The sequence below is a fragment of the Chamaea fasciata genome, unplaced genomic scaffold (genome assembly GCF_029207755.1).
Source record: "Chamaea fasciata isolate MVZ Bird 193981 ecotype frontalis unplaced genomic scaffold, bChaFas1.0.hap1 SCAF_8, whole genome shotgun sequence".
Lineage (NCBI taxonomy): Eukaryota > Metazoa > Chordata > Aves > Passeriformes > Sylviidae > Chamaea > Chamaea fasciata.
Window position 1 is genome coordinate 13,665,052 of NW_027094093.1, and position 14,646 is coordinate 13,679,697.

Consider the following 14,646-nt stretch of genomic DNA (forward strand, 5'->3'; position numbering starts at 1 on the left):
GTCTGAGATGCAAAATGGAAACTGGGGAGCACTAGTTAGCATCATCACAAAGTCCCACCTTCCTTGTTGGTTTGTGAACTTCAGACATTGGGGACAACCCCCTCTCCTTCCCACCTATTTCCTGTTCAGGTCTGACACCTCCTGCCCCCCTCTTCCAACCTATTTTAATTTCTCATCCCCTTTCCTTCGCTCCAATTGACTGTCCTTATCATTTCCCACTCTCCATCCCTTCACCTTTCCTTACCCATTCCCAGAGCAATCCTGTATCTCTGGTTGCCTGTGTCAGATCACTCCCATCCAGCCCACTGAGAAAACCATCAGCCAAGATGTCCCCCCTGGAGTAGATTCTACACTTGGGAATTAGTCTTGTTTCCATCCTTTCCCAAGACATGCCTCAGCACCTCCATACCTTCTCTGTAGGGATGACCACACCAAGCGAAGGGAGTCTGAGTACCCTCCTCAGGAGACCTCCAGAGCCTTTGAGTCAGAATCCTCTGGGACTTTCTAGAAGCCTTGAATGCCTTCTGGGAGGCTGCACGAGCTGCTCAGCTCTACTTCAATATTGATAATGGCATTTTGCAGCACAGCTGCCACGTTCCTCATGCCTGAGAGGCTGCGATGTTCTGGCCCAGTCAGAGCACGTTGCAGCAGGTTACTGCACTGCTGCCGGGGTGACGCAGCTCCCAGACCCTCCGTGCGGAAAGGCACTGCATCCCACTCTGCTGACAGCAGGAGACAAGTCTCAGGAGGGCGCAGTCTCGGTCATTAAAATTAATTAACAGTCAAATGGCTCCACATACTTCTTTACACAGACAGAGAAGTGACTGCGAAATAGATTTTAACTTGAGCCCATGCCCCAGGGAAGTGAGCGCTGTTGTGGGGAAACCACAGGAGACCGTCCAGGCAGAAGGACTACTATCTCCAGCTGTGGTCACCGAGTTTCCAGCTCTTAACACATTCCTACTTTGTCTTTTGCTACTCTTTGTAGAGCTCCAGCAGGAGAAACTGAGGTATCGTTTTTACTTGGGCAGCTTTTAGCTGTGAGTGCAGGTTATGACCTGACTGATTCTAAAATTGGCTTCTATGTGGTTTATAATTTAATACATGCTAAAATTGACTGACAGTTGTCCATGAGCTGTCTTGGCCGTAAACACCAAGACCTGCATTCAAAATGTTCTGGAGTGCAGTATACATGTATTTTTATTGACCCATTCCTGCCATTTCTGTTACACCTTGTGTTGTAAATCTGCACCTCTCTATCTGTTTTGTTCCTTTATTCTTTCATTTTTCTTTGTAGTAACCCATAATTTCCATCTTAGGCTTCATTATTCCTTCTTCCTGTACTAATGTCTTTTCACTGAAGTATCTATTTTGAATGTTACTCCACCTAACATAACACCTTCACCTGAATCTCACTGCAACCCACAGCCTGACCCTACAAAGATCTACGGTTGTGCATACTGTGTGAAAATAAGAGTTACCAACTTCATGTTAAATGACCAACGTACCTCATGTGAAGAGCCTGTTCAGAACTTTCAAGGCATCCCAAATCTCTGGCAAGGGCCTCCAGCCCTCTCAGGTGGTTGGGCCTGGCAGCTGCTACAGGCTGCAGAGCACCTTGGCTGGTATCAACAGCAAGAGAAGAGCTCAATGTTGAGATGAACCTGCCTGGGGAACTTCAGCAATGAAGACGTAGCTGCCTAAGCTGAAATTCTCTGGCAAGGGACTTCTTTCTCACTCTTCCTTTCAGTTCTGGGGTATGGAATCAGGATTCAGGTGATACAACTGAAGACAATGCAGACTTGAGATGGAATCAAGTTAAACCTTGGGATGCCTTTTCTTTTTCTCCTACAAAGCAGCACATGGCTACTGTGTTTATGTTTCATTGTTAAAAAAGTCATCTTACCAATTCTGATCCAGCTTGATGATGTACCATCCTCTAGTATCAAATCACATCCATGGCTGAGGATGACTTTGTAGACACAAAGAAGGGAAAGACTCTACAAACCAGTACATAATCATATATAGTCTTAAAGCCTTTATTTTAATGCAAAATAAACCAGGTAAAATTTATATAGCCATATGTAACAAAAGATCAAAACCTTTGATGTGGTACTAGAAAAAACCTGTCAAATTATGTGTTGAATTTCTCCCCCAAAACAATCACACATGATTTTTAAGTCAGTTTCACTGAAACACACAGGTACTGTCAGGATCACAAGAACCTCTCTCTCCCTCACAGTAACAGAATAGTGTCTTACAAAGCCTTCTTTCCTCTGCAGAGATAGTGAATAGCACTTCTAATTTTGCATGTAAGGCGTAAGAACTCTGCAGGACAACTGTGACAGGGAGCACAGGTCTTTTGAGGCCTTTTGAAAGTGCAAAGCAGCCTCTGCTCAGAGCAGAGTGTCAGGATGCAGCCCTGGCAGAGCAGTCGCTACGATTCACTCACAGCACTAACTCTCTGATAAACAAATCTGTGATGGCTGGGAGGAAGAGGTAGCACAATTCATCTGTAAAAAAATTAGGCAGCGTGTGAAGCTATTTCTAGATCAGGAAGCTGGAGTGAATTGGAATTCAGGACTGTGTGCACTTTTTCAAGGCAAGAGCTTTTTTTTTCTTCTTTTCTATGCTTAGTTTCCCCCACAAAGGGCAGTTGATATTTCTTTACGCATTTGAGGGGTGTCCAGAGACTTCTGCATCATAATATATCACAGTGGTAATGTCGGCTCACAGGCCAAGATCATGGCTCACTAGTGGGTGGTCACTCAGAAAATCCACAGGCTCTTTTTCTATCTCTTAATCTTTCAACTGCTGGGCCTGGCTGGCCCTGTGCCAGAGCCAGAAATGCAGGCTGCACGCCACGAGCTCAGGAAATCAAAGCTTCAGCTTCACGTGAGTGCGGGCCTCTCTCCCTCAGTCTTGATGCCTGTTCACACACACACACACACTCAGGGCTGCTCCTATGGCAAACCCAACTCTCCCTTCACACCCACTACGTCAGTAACTCTACTGCTGGACTGGCACATTTTGGATGAGGGAGTGCGAGGCAATTACGTGTCAAGAGCATTTCAGACTCATAATTTTCCCAAACATATGGACATATGGGAAAAGAACAACTTGTTACTTAACGGCTCTTTTGGATTTTGCAAGTGTGTATTTTCAACCGTCAGTTGTAGCACCTCGTGAATTCTGCACGGTACATATTTTTCCACAATATGGTGCTAAAATCATACATTTTATACTGCAGAAAAGCTGACTATATATACTGTAGTTACACATTATACTTTTGAAAATACTGTACCTCTACCAGATATTAAATCAAGAAATGGCAATTTTCTCCCAGAACAATGGCACCAGAGATTGATGAGATGCTCTGTAATACTTTTTGGTCTTGCTCCCCCAGCTAGGTCACACTATTCTTCCTCCTTAGCTCTTTACATGTAGGATGCATCCATATATTATAGCACTTTTTTTTTTTTTTTTTTTATTGGAAGAAGCTCTCTACTGATTTCTGCTTACTGAGCAGAAGCATCATTTAATAACCTGTTGGGTAAGGTAAGATTAACAGCTCAGAAGGTGTTTGTTTGATCTGTCTGCCTCAACTGAGTGGAGCCGATGCAGTCAAGGGGAGTGCTTAAGGAAAGATTCAGGTTACGAGGAGACATTGGGCAGGCCACTCAAAGGCTATAAATAACCTAGGAGCTGTTTCCATCCAGATTTTATTTGGCCCTGGCTCATGAAATATTGTAAATAAGTTCTGTTCACTGTGCTGTGATGCCATTTGAAAGGTTAGTTGAGAGTGATTTACAAAGGCAGTAGCTTATATTCAGAGCTGTTCTTAATTGTGGCCTGGCTTGATAAAGCCACTGTCGCAAACATTAGTTTCTTTACAGCTGGATCAAATGTATCAGGGGTTATATTTCAAGGAGGGAAAGGAAAGTATTTTAATTTGTTTTTGCTTCACTTTCAACAGGCCTTTATAACACCAGCGGCTATCCTGTGGCTGCCAAGTCCTGGCTGAGTATCCTACAGCATCTAAAACTTTCTGAGAGAAGTACAAGGCTGTGCAGAGCACGTACATGACAGGCACAGTTTCCTTGGGGAATACGCCTTATTTATGGAGGGTACTGAGAGACATCCAGCTTTACACCCGACACTCCCTCCAGAGGTTTTTCACTCCTACATTACTAGGGAAGAGGGCAGAAAGAAATAGAACAAGAACCAAACACCCTTGCTTCATAATCAGTTGCATTCCTCTTCCTCTCTCCCTCCCACCAATGCTTCCTCCTGACTGGATTTAGAGCTGTGCCTGCCCCTGCCCCAGGGAGTCCAGCCCTCTATCTGAATCATGGAGGTGCTCCCCTACCATGGAAAGCTGTCTCCTCTTCCCTGCTTCCCAGCCTACTGGTGGGTGGAGGCTGGTGGGAATGCACTAGAGCCTGCCAGCCACTCAGGCAGCTGCAAGCGCTCGCTGTGCCTGAGGGTTATGCCAGGCTCTAACCAGCACCATTAGCAGAGAAGAAAGTAGGTTGTTATCAAATGCTGCTTCTCATCAGGGCCATTACCAGCTGGCAGGACACACTCCTCGCAGGACAAACCTTCCTGGTGGTATTTAACACCTGGGAATTGATCTATGTGATTTAATATGTTGCATACCAAAGGTGTCAAAATGACATCAAAGAAATCCTTATGCTTAATCCTTGGCCAGGTCACAGTCTTTTCCTGATGAGGAGAGGAGGCCTAATGGTTTAGTAACACTTCCAAAAGGCAGAAGTCAAGGAATTAAGGACACTTGGAAATAACATATTTCTAGGTCGCAATACTGCATGGTTTCCTTGTGACAAAATCCTTGAGACAGATCTCTAAGCACTCAGAGCCCTCTTGGGTCAGGTCACGCAGGTCCCTGTGGCTGGGGACACACATTCCTGGCTGCAGAGCAAACCCAGACTGTTTTGGGCAAAGAACTAGGCACATATCGCACCACCCTGTCCCCCCACCCACAGCTCTGCTGTGCTGCTGACAGCCCCTCCCCACCCACACCTTCTCTCTTCCTATGCACTGCTGCAAATAACTTGCCACGAACAGCTATTCTCACGTCTTCCTCCTGAGCCCCAGGGTCTTGAAGCCCTTCCTGTTACTTTCCTTGTCTTTTCCCTCATCCTCCACTGTGAAAAGCCGCTTTCCCCAGTGACCTGATGGCCTCTGGTTGCAGGAACTCGAGTAGTTTGGCACTTGGCACGGCAGGGCCCGGCGCTGCCCGAGGCCGAGCTTCCCTGTGGACTGAGGGTGGCCCCCATGAACAGGTGTCTTCTGGCGGCGCTGAGCTGGCCAGGCCAGGCACGCTGCTGGCAGGCGCTTGGCTCCAACACCGCCTGGAGCGGGCCAGCAACGGGCTGCCCTGATGGAGCCAAGGCAGCACCTGACACAGTAACTTAATATGAATTACGGAGTCCATGCCTGTAGCCACCTCCCTGGTCACTTCCGTATAGGCTGGCTCTACTGAAACCCCTCAAGCGACACTTCCTGACAGCCGCTGAGGATCTGGTCTCCAGCGTTTACATTTAAAGACTGCACACTGTATATGTAACCAACACTCAAAATCACACACTCCCCCCCCTACAACACTCCCCCCCTACAGACATGGTTCTCAGGTGGCTGCCTGCCCTCTGTAAGCCTGCCCAAGCATACGGGATAAGGCTTTTTGCCCTACTCCAACTGCAGCAGGTGCAATAAGAGAAGACTCTTGATATACAAACTGCAAAAAATGAAGGCTACAAGATAAATGCTGCCACCACCAAAAAGGCGGAGGAAGACAGAGGCCAGATCACAAATCTGGAACTGCAGCATCCTTAAAGCAGGGCTGTTGGTCAGGACGTGCCTGGAATGTGGCCACTATCCCTGTGGCAGTCCCTTGTCATGATCACACACTAGATACACAAGATGCCCAGCTCTGCAAGAAGTCCACACTGCATGCTGTGTTCTCACTTAAAAGGCTTTACAACAGCACTCTGAAGAAAACTCTGGTGAGTCTGCTGCCCTTTCACAGACAGCTATGTACTGTAAAGGTGTAACCGGATTCAGTAAATAGCCCTGAGGTGTATTAAGTGTTGTGTTTCATTTCCAGCAGCCACTTTCTATTTTTAAAAGGAATTAAAAAACACTCAACTGTCTGGTACCTCACATACTCAAAACACATCGTACCTCACGTGGCTTTAGTTCGCCTGTTAGAAAGCACCTACGCTGAGCCCAGCTCAGTAAGAACGACTCCAGGTCTCGTGTGCCATTCTTACAGGCAGCTACGCTTGGGAACAACTCTACAAGGATGATGTCCGATGGGGCTCCTCCCGGGCTGTGCCGGAAGTCCAGTGCCCAGCTATACAGCTGCAGTCATGGGGTTCTTCTGCCTGGGATCCTGTTGCCTGTACTGATACTGGTCTGGACTGGTCCCACGGTGTCGGACAATTTCACTGTAAGCTGGTGCTCGGTGGGACTGCGGAGGGGAAGGCGGCACGTCCTGCCGGAGGGGTCCTTTGTGCTGGTTTGGGATGGGCTGGGCTGGGTAATACTGAGGGTACCTCAGTTCTGCCACTCTTGTGTCCGGCGCACGGACGTAGTTCCCCTTGGATGGGTGGATAACAGGCTGTCCTCCGTGGTAGTAGGGAAGATCTCTCTCTTTGTACGTTACTCGTGGCCCTGTTAAATATTCTAGTGGCTCTGCAGGTCCACGCCTGAGGAGGAAAAAACATAATAAAGCACATAAAAACACATTCTACTAGCTCAGTGATACATTATTGTACATACAATCTATGTTTACTTTGGGAGAGGAAATGCCACCTCAAGCATGACAGTCCTGATGAATGAAAAGCACGTCTGAAGGATAACAAGCTTCCCACCTGCATGCTACAAAAGTCTGTAACATCCAGGACACTGGAGGAAGGGTCTAGCACACATCACAGCCCTTTTACAATGGGGGAGCACTGGAGCCCTTCAGCTCCTAAAGTCAGTCTCCTGTGATCCATTTGCCATAATGGAAACAAAGCTCCTTTAAACAATGCATGTTTGACTGAATCTTATCTAGCCTGAGGATAAACAGATGAGTTGGGTCTGCAAGTCTGCAAATCCCATAAGCTTTACATGCACAAATATTCACGCTTTCCAGGCTATTTCCCACCATTCTCTCCTAATATGTCAGCCTGTAAAACTTTCCAAACACCATAGTTGGAAAAACTGGGGAAGAAACACTAGGGATGTCAGGATACAATACCTGTGTTTAATGGGCAAGTTGCCAATGAGGTTTCAAAAAATCTGTGATCTAAAAGGCCTGATATTACAACGGCCCTGTAACTTGTCTGCATCAGTATGGATCTCACAAGCCCCAGTTCACGTGAAAAGCAACATGTGAATGTGTCATCCCTGAGGATGTGCCACGGAGCCCCCTCTGTAGCCTTCTGCATCTTAATTTCATGATTTGCACTAATGAAGCCTTGATATTTTTTTAGTACAACTTAACTTGTGATACTTTTGAAACGGCAAAAATAATTGTTCTCACAGACATGTCACCAAAGCATCCCCAAAAGTTCAATTTAATTAGGAGTTTTTGCCAGTCTGACTGCAAATGTCTTTGCACTTTGGACAAAACCACTCACTGACTGCAGAGGAAGCTTCTCTGCAAATAAGAGCTTTGGTAAGAAGACAGAGTTTTGACCCAAAACAGGGGCTGGAAGTATAAACCAATTACACCTGCTCTGTGTCTTTGGGACTGAACTCATCAACTGTTTAAATATTCTTTGCACAGATTACGAAAAAAGTCATCATTCTGGTACAGCAGATCAGGTGTTCAAAATTTGTCAATGACTCTCTTGTTCACACAGAGGTTTTACAAGCATGCTGCTTCTTTCTTAACCTGGGCTCCCAGACTCCGCTGGAACTTGTTTAACATGTAGTAAAACAAAACATGTGGTTTTCTGCTGCACTCGTTTAAGCCCATGGGGTAAATCACGGACACAGGCAATGAACAAACATTATCTGCCTTGAAATGAACCTACAATTCTCCTCCTGGAATAACTTAGTGCAAATGTTTCCTGTTTAAAATGGAAAGAGCAAAAGGAAGCATTCCAGGCCTTGGACTTTTAGGACCCTATGCTCCCCAGAGACTTTCTGCTTTAAAAACAGAACATTATAAAAGACAGGCACTCCCAGCTTCCCCCCCCCACCTCCTGGTGAGACAGTCCAGACAAAGTGCTGAAGGGCCTGAAGCCACCCTCTGAGATACCAAACCCCTCTTAACCGTATGTACTGAGACAATTACTGTCGCTGCTCACACACCTACGCCTTGCAACAAAGCCTAATTTCCAGAGCAGGCCAAAGAGCTGCTCCACATATTTCTGCATGAAGGCTTGTTCACTAGTCAGTCCTATCACACTCAGCTTTTTAATGCCTCTGTGCACAAAAATGTACTTCCAATCATAAAAGGCTCTGCAATGGTAGGAGCTGCTTTGTGTCAAGTAGCACACCAACAGGAACAAATGTCAAACCTACACCCATCACCTTTTAATATAAGGATCATGCTCAAAATCCTGTATATTGGTTTTATAAGGTGTTCTCATTGGCAGTTGTAATCAATGAAATTCTTATGAATCACATTAAAAAAGGACTGAGCTTGGAACCTGATCCAGAATTCACCGAAAAGCCAGTGGTAGCTTTTGGACAGAGCTCTAACTGCAAATAGAATTACTCTAAAAAAAGAAATTCAAGATGAATTGGCACCAAAATGACATCTGAGAATAGGACTGAGCCATCAGCACGACATACTGAGCCTACAGTACACAACTCATGCTTCAACTGACACCAGGGGTCTGCAAGGTGCAGGAAAAAAGAGGGGTGTGCTTTGCCATCCAGCCAAAAGAGCTGTTTCCAGGAAAGCTCAGCCAGTCCAGTTTTAGGAATCAGTGTTATACTGCTGCCACAGAAGCTGTGACTGTGCAGAGAGTTGTGCACTCAGGCTGCTCTGGCCCAGGACTGGGCAGTGAAGATGGGCCTGAGCAATCAAAGCATGCCAGACCTGAGAAATGGCCCCAAGCTACCTGAGCTAATCCCATCAGATCCCCATTGCTGTTACCTCTCCTAGCAAACTAAATCCACCATCACTCTACTTACAGCTTAACACCATCTGTGGTTGTGTAGACAAACTGCAGAAGAACATGAGGGAAGAGCAAAATCTTTCTTTAAAAGATAAAACCCCATGTTGTTCACTGTCAGCACCAGTTTCTTTTCTCTGAGGGCAAACACCCATAGGTGGTGTAATTCTTGAGTGTCTTGCCCAGAGCCATGCCTTTTAGCAGCTGGGAGGACAGGTTGTACACTGAGACCTGACAGGAATCCACTTCACACGAACCTTTCAGGAAAGCTTCAGGAAGACAGAAGCTACGTGAGTTATTTTGGAAGCCTTGGGGATAATACAAGCAGTGATCTAGCCAATGATTAGCAGAACTTTGCCTGAGTAAAACCTTGGGAAACACTGGTAACTGTCCAAAAGGCTGACTCTGGGCAGCATGACTAAGAGAAATTTTACAAAATATTTCCTCATGGCTGCTCCACACTCTCCAGCTCACTTCCCCCAGCGATCCCAGTGGGTGTTACACTTGCAGATACACAAGCTACAGTGACAATACTTTTTTTCCCTTTTATGATCAGCACAGCATGTTGAAGCAAAGTTATTTCCTGAGGATTCATTCTTCCCCACCTACCACCCATGCCTGGTGAAGTTCATTCTCAGGGAACTGCTCACAGTGCAATCAACCAGCCTACAGAATCTCCATGAACCTCTATCTGACCAGTCTTTAAAAACAGGGAAAAACTGCACTTCCCTCCTCAAGTATGAAAAATTAACCATCAGAAAGTTAATCTTTTTAAGGTAGAAAAAACAACTGCAAATACCAAGCTCTGGCTGCAGTAATGCTGTCACCATTAGCAGCAAGTCTGGGACACTGAGGGCAGTTTCCAGCAGGAAGAGGATGGATCCTCTGAACCAACACCCTTCTCACTCAATAGCCCCTGGTGTAAAAGTATATGCTGTGGTTTATCCCTAAAGAAATTGCCAAAACAAACCAAACCAAACACTTTCTACTCGGCAGTCCCTTGTAGATGCTGTGCTTGTTTCTGCAAGAGCAAAAACAACTCCTGTCTTTTCCCTCAGCAGACACTGCCACCTCTGAGGAGGTCCTAATGAAATTCTTCTCCTCTCTCTCAGTGTTTTTGTTGGCTTCTGATGAGTTCAGAGTTCACAGGGCCATATCACACCTCCCAAGTGACCCATGGTGTGGGGGTCAAAACAATAACCTCAAGTGGAAAATCAGTGACCCAGGGGAGTGATCAAAAATCCACAAATTGGGTCAAGCAGGTCCAGCCACTCAAAAGGACCAGGCCAGGAGCGTGCCCTCTGAGAGGACATGCTGAGTAGGAGCTGCTCTGACCGTCAGCTGTTTTCCAGATTTTTGGCCAGTTGTTTGACCTGGGGATACAGTGCAATTAATGGCAGGCAGAAGGCAGGGAAGCTGACACAACATCCCGGGAAGGAACTGATCTCAGAGCTCAAAAACTGGTTTTGCCGATAGTTCAGTTCTGCTGGGTCCCACTGGAAAGTGCATTATGGATGTGGGTCCAGCTAAAAGCAGGGCTGCTGCTGCAGGAAGCAATTGAACGAAGGGAGAGAGAAGCACCAGGTTCCACAAAGGAGTGAAACTGGTGGGGCAGTGTGAAAACACTCCTCAAATATGTCATGAGCAAGGTGTCCCTTAACATGTCTGCCTTATTTTGAGGAAGCAAAGTCTCATCTTCCTTCCTCTGCAGAGAAATTACGGATTTCACAGGCAGTTGTGAACGTGTTTCTCTTCATATGCTGGTTTGCACCTCTACCAGTTTATCTTTTTAAATGATTCAGCAGTTTACAACTCTGATCCATTTTGAGCATTAAGAGCACAAAAAAGTCTTGTCCAAGTAAAACAGGTAACTTATGACTGGTATTCAATTAACATGTTGTTATTTTCTCTATGACAAGTAAAGCCTAAAGCAGGTTTGTTTTTCTATCTCAGCTTTATTTATCTTCCAAGCACAAAAATTATAGTATTTTCTGGCTTTACCACAGAATTTTTAAGAGCTTCTGGGTTTATTTAAAACTGAATCACAGGATTTGGAATACTTAGGAAAGACTTCTTTTACCCAAAACGTTATTTAGTCACAGGTATCTGAAGGTTTCAAAAGCCCTATCTAAACAATTTTTACTTTCTGCAGTTCCCTTTTATTTTTTTCTTTAACCTCCATTTTAGTAATTCTTCAACTGTGGAAAATCTTACAGAGTAGACTGGCATAAATTCCTGATGTTTCAAAAAAAAAAAATCAGAAAAAAAATTACATTCCAGGTTTACTGCATTTCATTGATAACCTCTATTTGCAGGTCACCTTTAACATCTTTGGAGATATGTGCTTGGGCTATCTGAAAGGAAAGGAAAGCAAAATGAAGGTCTAACTGCTCTTGCTGTGCCCCATCACGTTGGGGGTTTGGATTTCATTGTGACAAAGGGTTTTTCTTCCCTCTGTTCTATAGGGAGAGTCACAGAGGTCACCCTCTTAGTACCTGGTAAAAAGCAAGGAAGGGAATGCTCTCTTCTTACATCACTGTCTCCTCCTTGCTGCTGAGGGAATATTTTGCAAGGGATATAATCTCACATGAAAACCTGCCTTCTTACTTTGTTAGAGAGTACTTCTTGAAATACACTTCAAAGACAGCCACAGACTAAGTAGCAAATGGAAAGCCCACAATTGGCTGCAGTCTCTTTCATGTCTAAGCAAGACATTCAGAGACTCTGGGTGATGGCATCAGACAGCCCAGGCTGTGATTAAAGAACAGGAGAAAGCAACAAGATCCTATCTGTGTCCAAATTCTCACTGAAGAACTCCATTGTATGCAGTGTGATTGTGTGATGTTTGTTCTCAGCCAGGAGGATCTACTTTTAAAGAAGAAAAGAGAAGCTGATGTAAGAATTAAATTATGCAAACAAACAATCTTGAAGTATCAAATGCATTACACTGTGTCTTTATAAAGCTCTTCCCAACAAACACTAAAAACAATTAACTGAAAGACCATGTAGTGCCCATCTCTCCAGATACAGTATTAAAGATACTGCAGTGCTGTTTGTAGTCAGTGGCTCTAAGAACTCATGTTGCTTAATATTCAGTGTGCGTATAACATGAAATAAATAAATTAATGAAATTTCAAATCACTGCAAATTTCAAAGAAATCACTGAGATGCATTAAGGTGGGTCTCTGTATCTTAATAGGTGAGATAATCCTATAATAAATATTCTTTGCCCTTTCAGATCAATACTTCCCACAGCCAAAGAAAGGGTTTGCATTTAAAATTCACTGGGAATCAAATTTGGTATCTTAGTGCTGGGAAGAATCTACAGCACAAGGAAGTGCTCAGTGGCTGCTGTCTGTGAGAGAGGCTTGTGCCCCACATAAGAAGGCAGATGTCTAGCAATGTCATACTAACCTCAAGCACACCATACACACTTTATTTATGGGCTGAGCTGGTGGAGGTGCTTCCTTCTCCCGTTCTTTTATCAACAATACAAGGCTGAAAAATCAGATAACATAAACGAATACAATCCCTGGCTCTCATGTAGCACATGCCATGCAGAGAGAGCTGTTTTTAGTTTGAGGACTGTGTTTGGAATTCCTTCAGTGTCAGGTTTTCAGTTACCAGACCCTCTTCCCTGGGCCAGGCACGACTGTGGTTAAGATAGGATTAGCAGAACACTCTGCAATGTATATTACACAGCTCTGACTTCTACAGGCTTTGCAGACCCATAAAAATAATGATCATTTCATGACCTGCATTTCAAGGTGTGTGTGTGTGAGTGAGTGGTGAGTGTGAGAGTGGAAGAATCTCTCTTCCCTTTTTAAAGAATTCCTATTTGGTTTGGAGAAGGATGGGTCCCTATAAGTTTGTTTGAAATTCGAGCAATACATTTCAGAAGCAATGCAGGCAGGCCTGATTCTCTTCCCTTGCATACAGTTTTGCAAAGTCTAAAGTAGTGCTAACCAGCCTGAATATAAGAGTTTATATGCACATTTTTTCTCTCTCCAATATTACAGCTTAAAATATTTAGAAACAAGCAGTTAAAGCACCATAATCCCAGCAGGTAAGTGCAGAGACGTGTTTATATTTCTCTACTTGAAGTCCAGCCTTAAAGCAGCTGGAGAACTAAGTCCTTTATTGTTTGCAGAGGGCCACATTTTGAGGTGTTGGGTCCAGCGGCTCCCTGGGCCATTCTTAGCAATTGGAGACATTTAGGTGTCACACTTGCTTTTACATCTAAGACAAAGTGTATAGTTTAGTCACACACTAGCTTTCCAGGCATGGGAGCAGACTGCAGAAACAACTGTAAGACAGGCAAGTAGAGTCTGACAGGTTTAAAACTTTACTGTAAGATTAGGTAAGACTTCTTATGACAGCATGAACAACTTATTTTGTATGTAAGAATATAGATTGTTCTCAGTTCCCTAATGGAGCAAGCTATGTCACAGATTGGTTAACATCAGAATTTAGAGTGCCATTTAATTAGACTCCCGCCCATCAGCAGCCAAACCATAAGACAGTGTTGCTGCTTTGCTCCAGCATCAGTTTATTTTCCACAGCAAATCTCAGACCAGTTTCTGACAATCTCATCCTGCAGGCAAAGCTCCCCTTTCTTTCCTTTCCTAAAATCAACCTACAAATATAGGAACTGTGACAATCAGGATTAAAACCCTTGAATCAACAAAAACAAAACCTGAAATATGCTAGCTGGTGCTTTATAAGTGCCCAAAAAGCATTCAAAACAACTAGTGCAATAATCCTTCCTACTCAATTCCTCACTTGTTTTGTTCATATGCTCTCAGGCATGGTACATCTCTTCTACCAGAAGGCATAAAATAAAGCAGCACCTACTGAACAAGACATCGCTATTCTGTGATCTCTTCGAGCTTAAAGGGATCTTAAGTAGATTGGTACTTTAAGTAGCGAGTCATTACAACATGTGTCATTTCAGATGTTACTCATTATTCAACACAACATAATGCCGTGTGAGTCATTAACCTCTGCGCACTGGTAACCTACTCTCAATGCTAAGCAGTCATGCTTGTTGCTCAGGAACCCCCATGCTCTGCTGGGGAGAGACCTGGCTGAGATTTTAAGGTTCCTTTGGTCTTTTGTTTTGCAGATCAGTGGCGACCAAAAGCTCTTCCTATAGACTAAAAGAGTTCCTGGCCTTTGGTCTTTTGAATCGCATTTCTGAGAAGAAGCTGAACGAGTTATGTTGGAGGGGAAAAAACTTCTTTTTAGAGGACATATGCCTCTTAAGACAGCAAGAGAAACAACTGTTTAGGCTTCTCAGTTGAATTTTGCATTTAAATGCAAATTCAAACTAATACAAAAAGGTACTGAACACGAGCAGAACTGCCACCACTGGAGCGAGATGCTGAAGTAAAAACTGTGCTGTGATAATACTTGCACTGTCATACTGTGTAGCAACTCCCAAGAGACAGGGGGACCCCGCTGCCCCTGCCCTGAGAACAGCCAGCTGCTTCCCTCAAGAGCAGGC

At 44.5% G+C, this 14,646-nt stretch overlaps 1 protein-coding gene across 2 annotated transcripts in view; it reads right to left on the minus strand.

The window, feature by feature from the left end:
- Nucleotides 1-2,025: 2,025 nt before the first annotated feature.
- Nucleotides 2,026-14,646, minus strand: part of PARD3B (par-3 family cell polarity regulator beta) — a 393,257-nt gene continuing 380,636 nt past the window's right edge. For both annotated transcript variants that reach the window (XM_066189749.1, XM_066189748.1), the window contains one exon: nt 2,026-6,731. In XM_066189749.1, the coding sequence (XP_066045846.1) occupies nt 6,377-6,731 (355 nt within the window). In that variant the 3' untranslated portion in view covers nt 2,026-6,376. The remainder of the gene's footprint in view (nt 6,732-14,646) is intronic.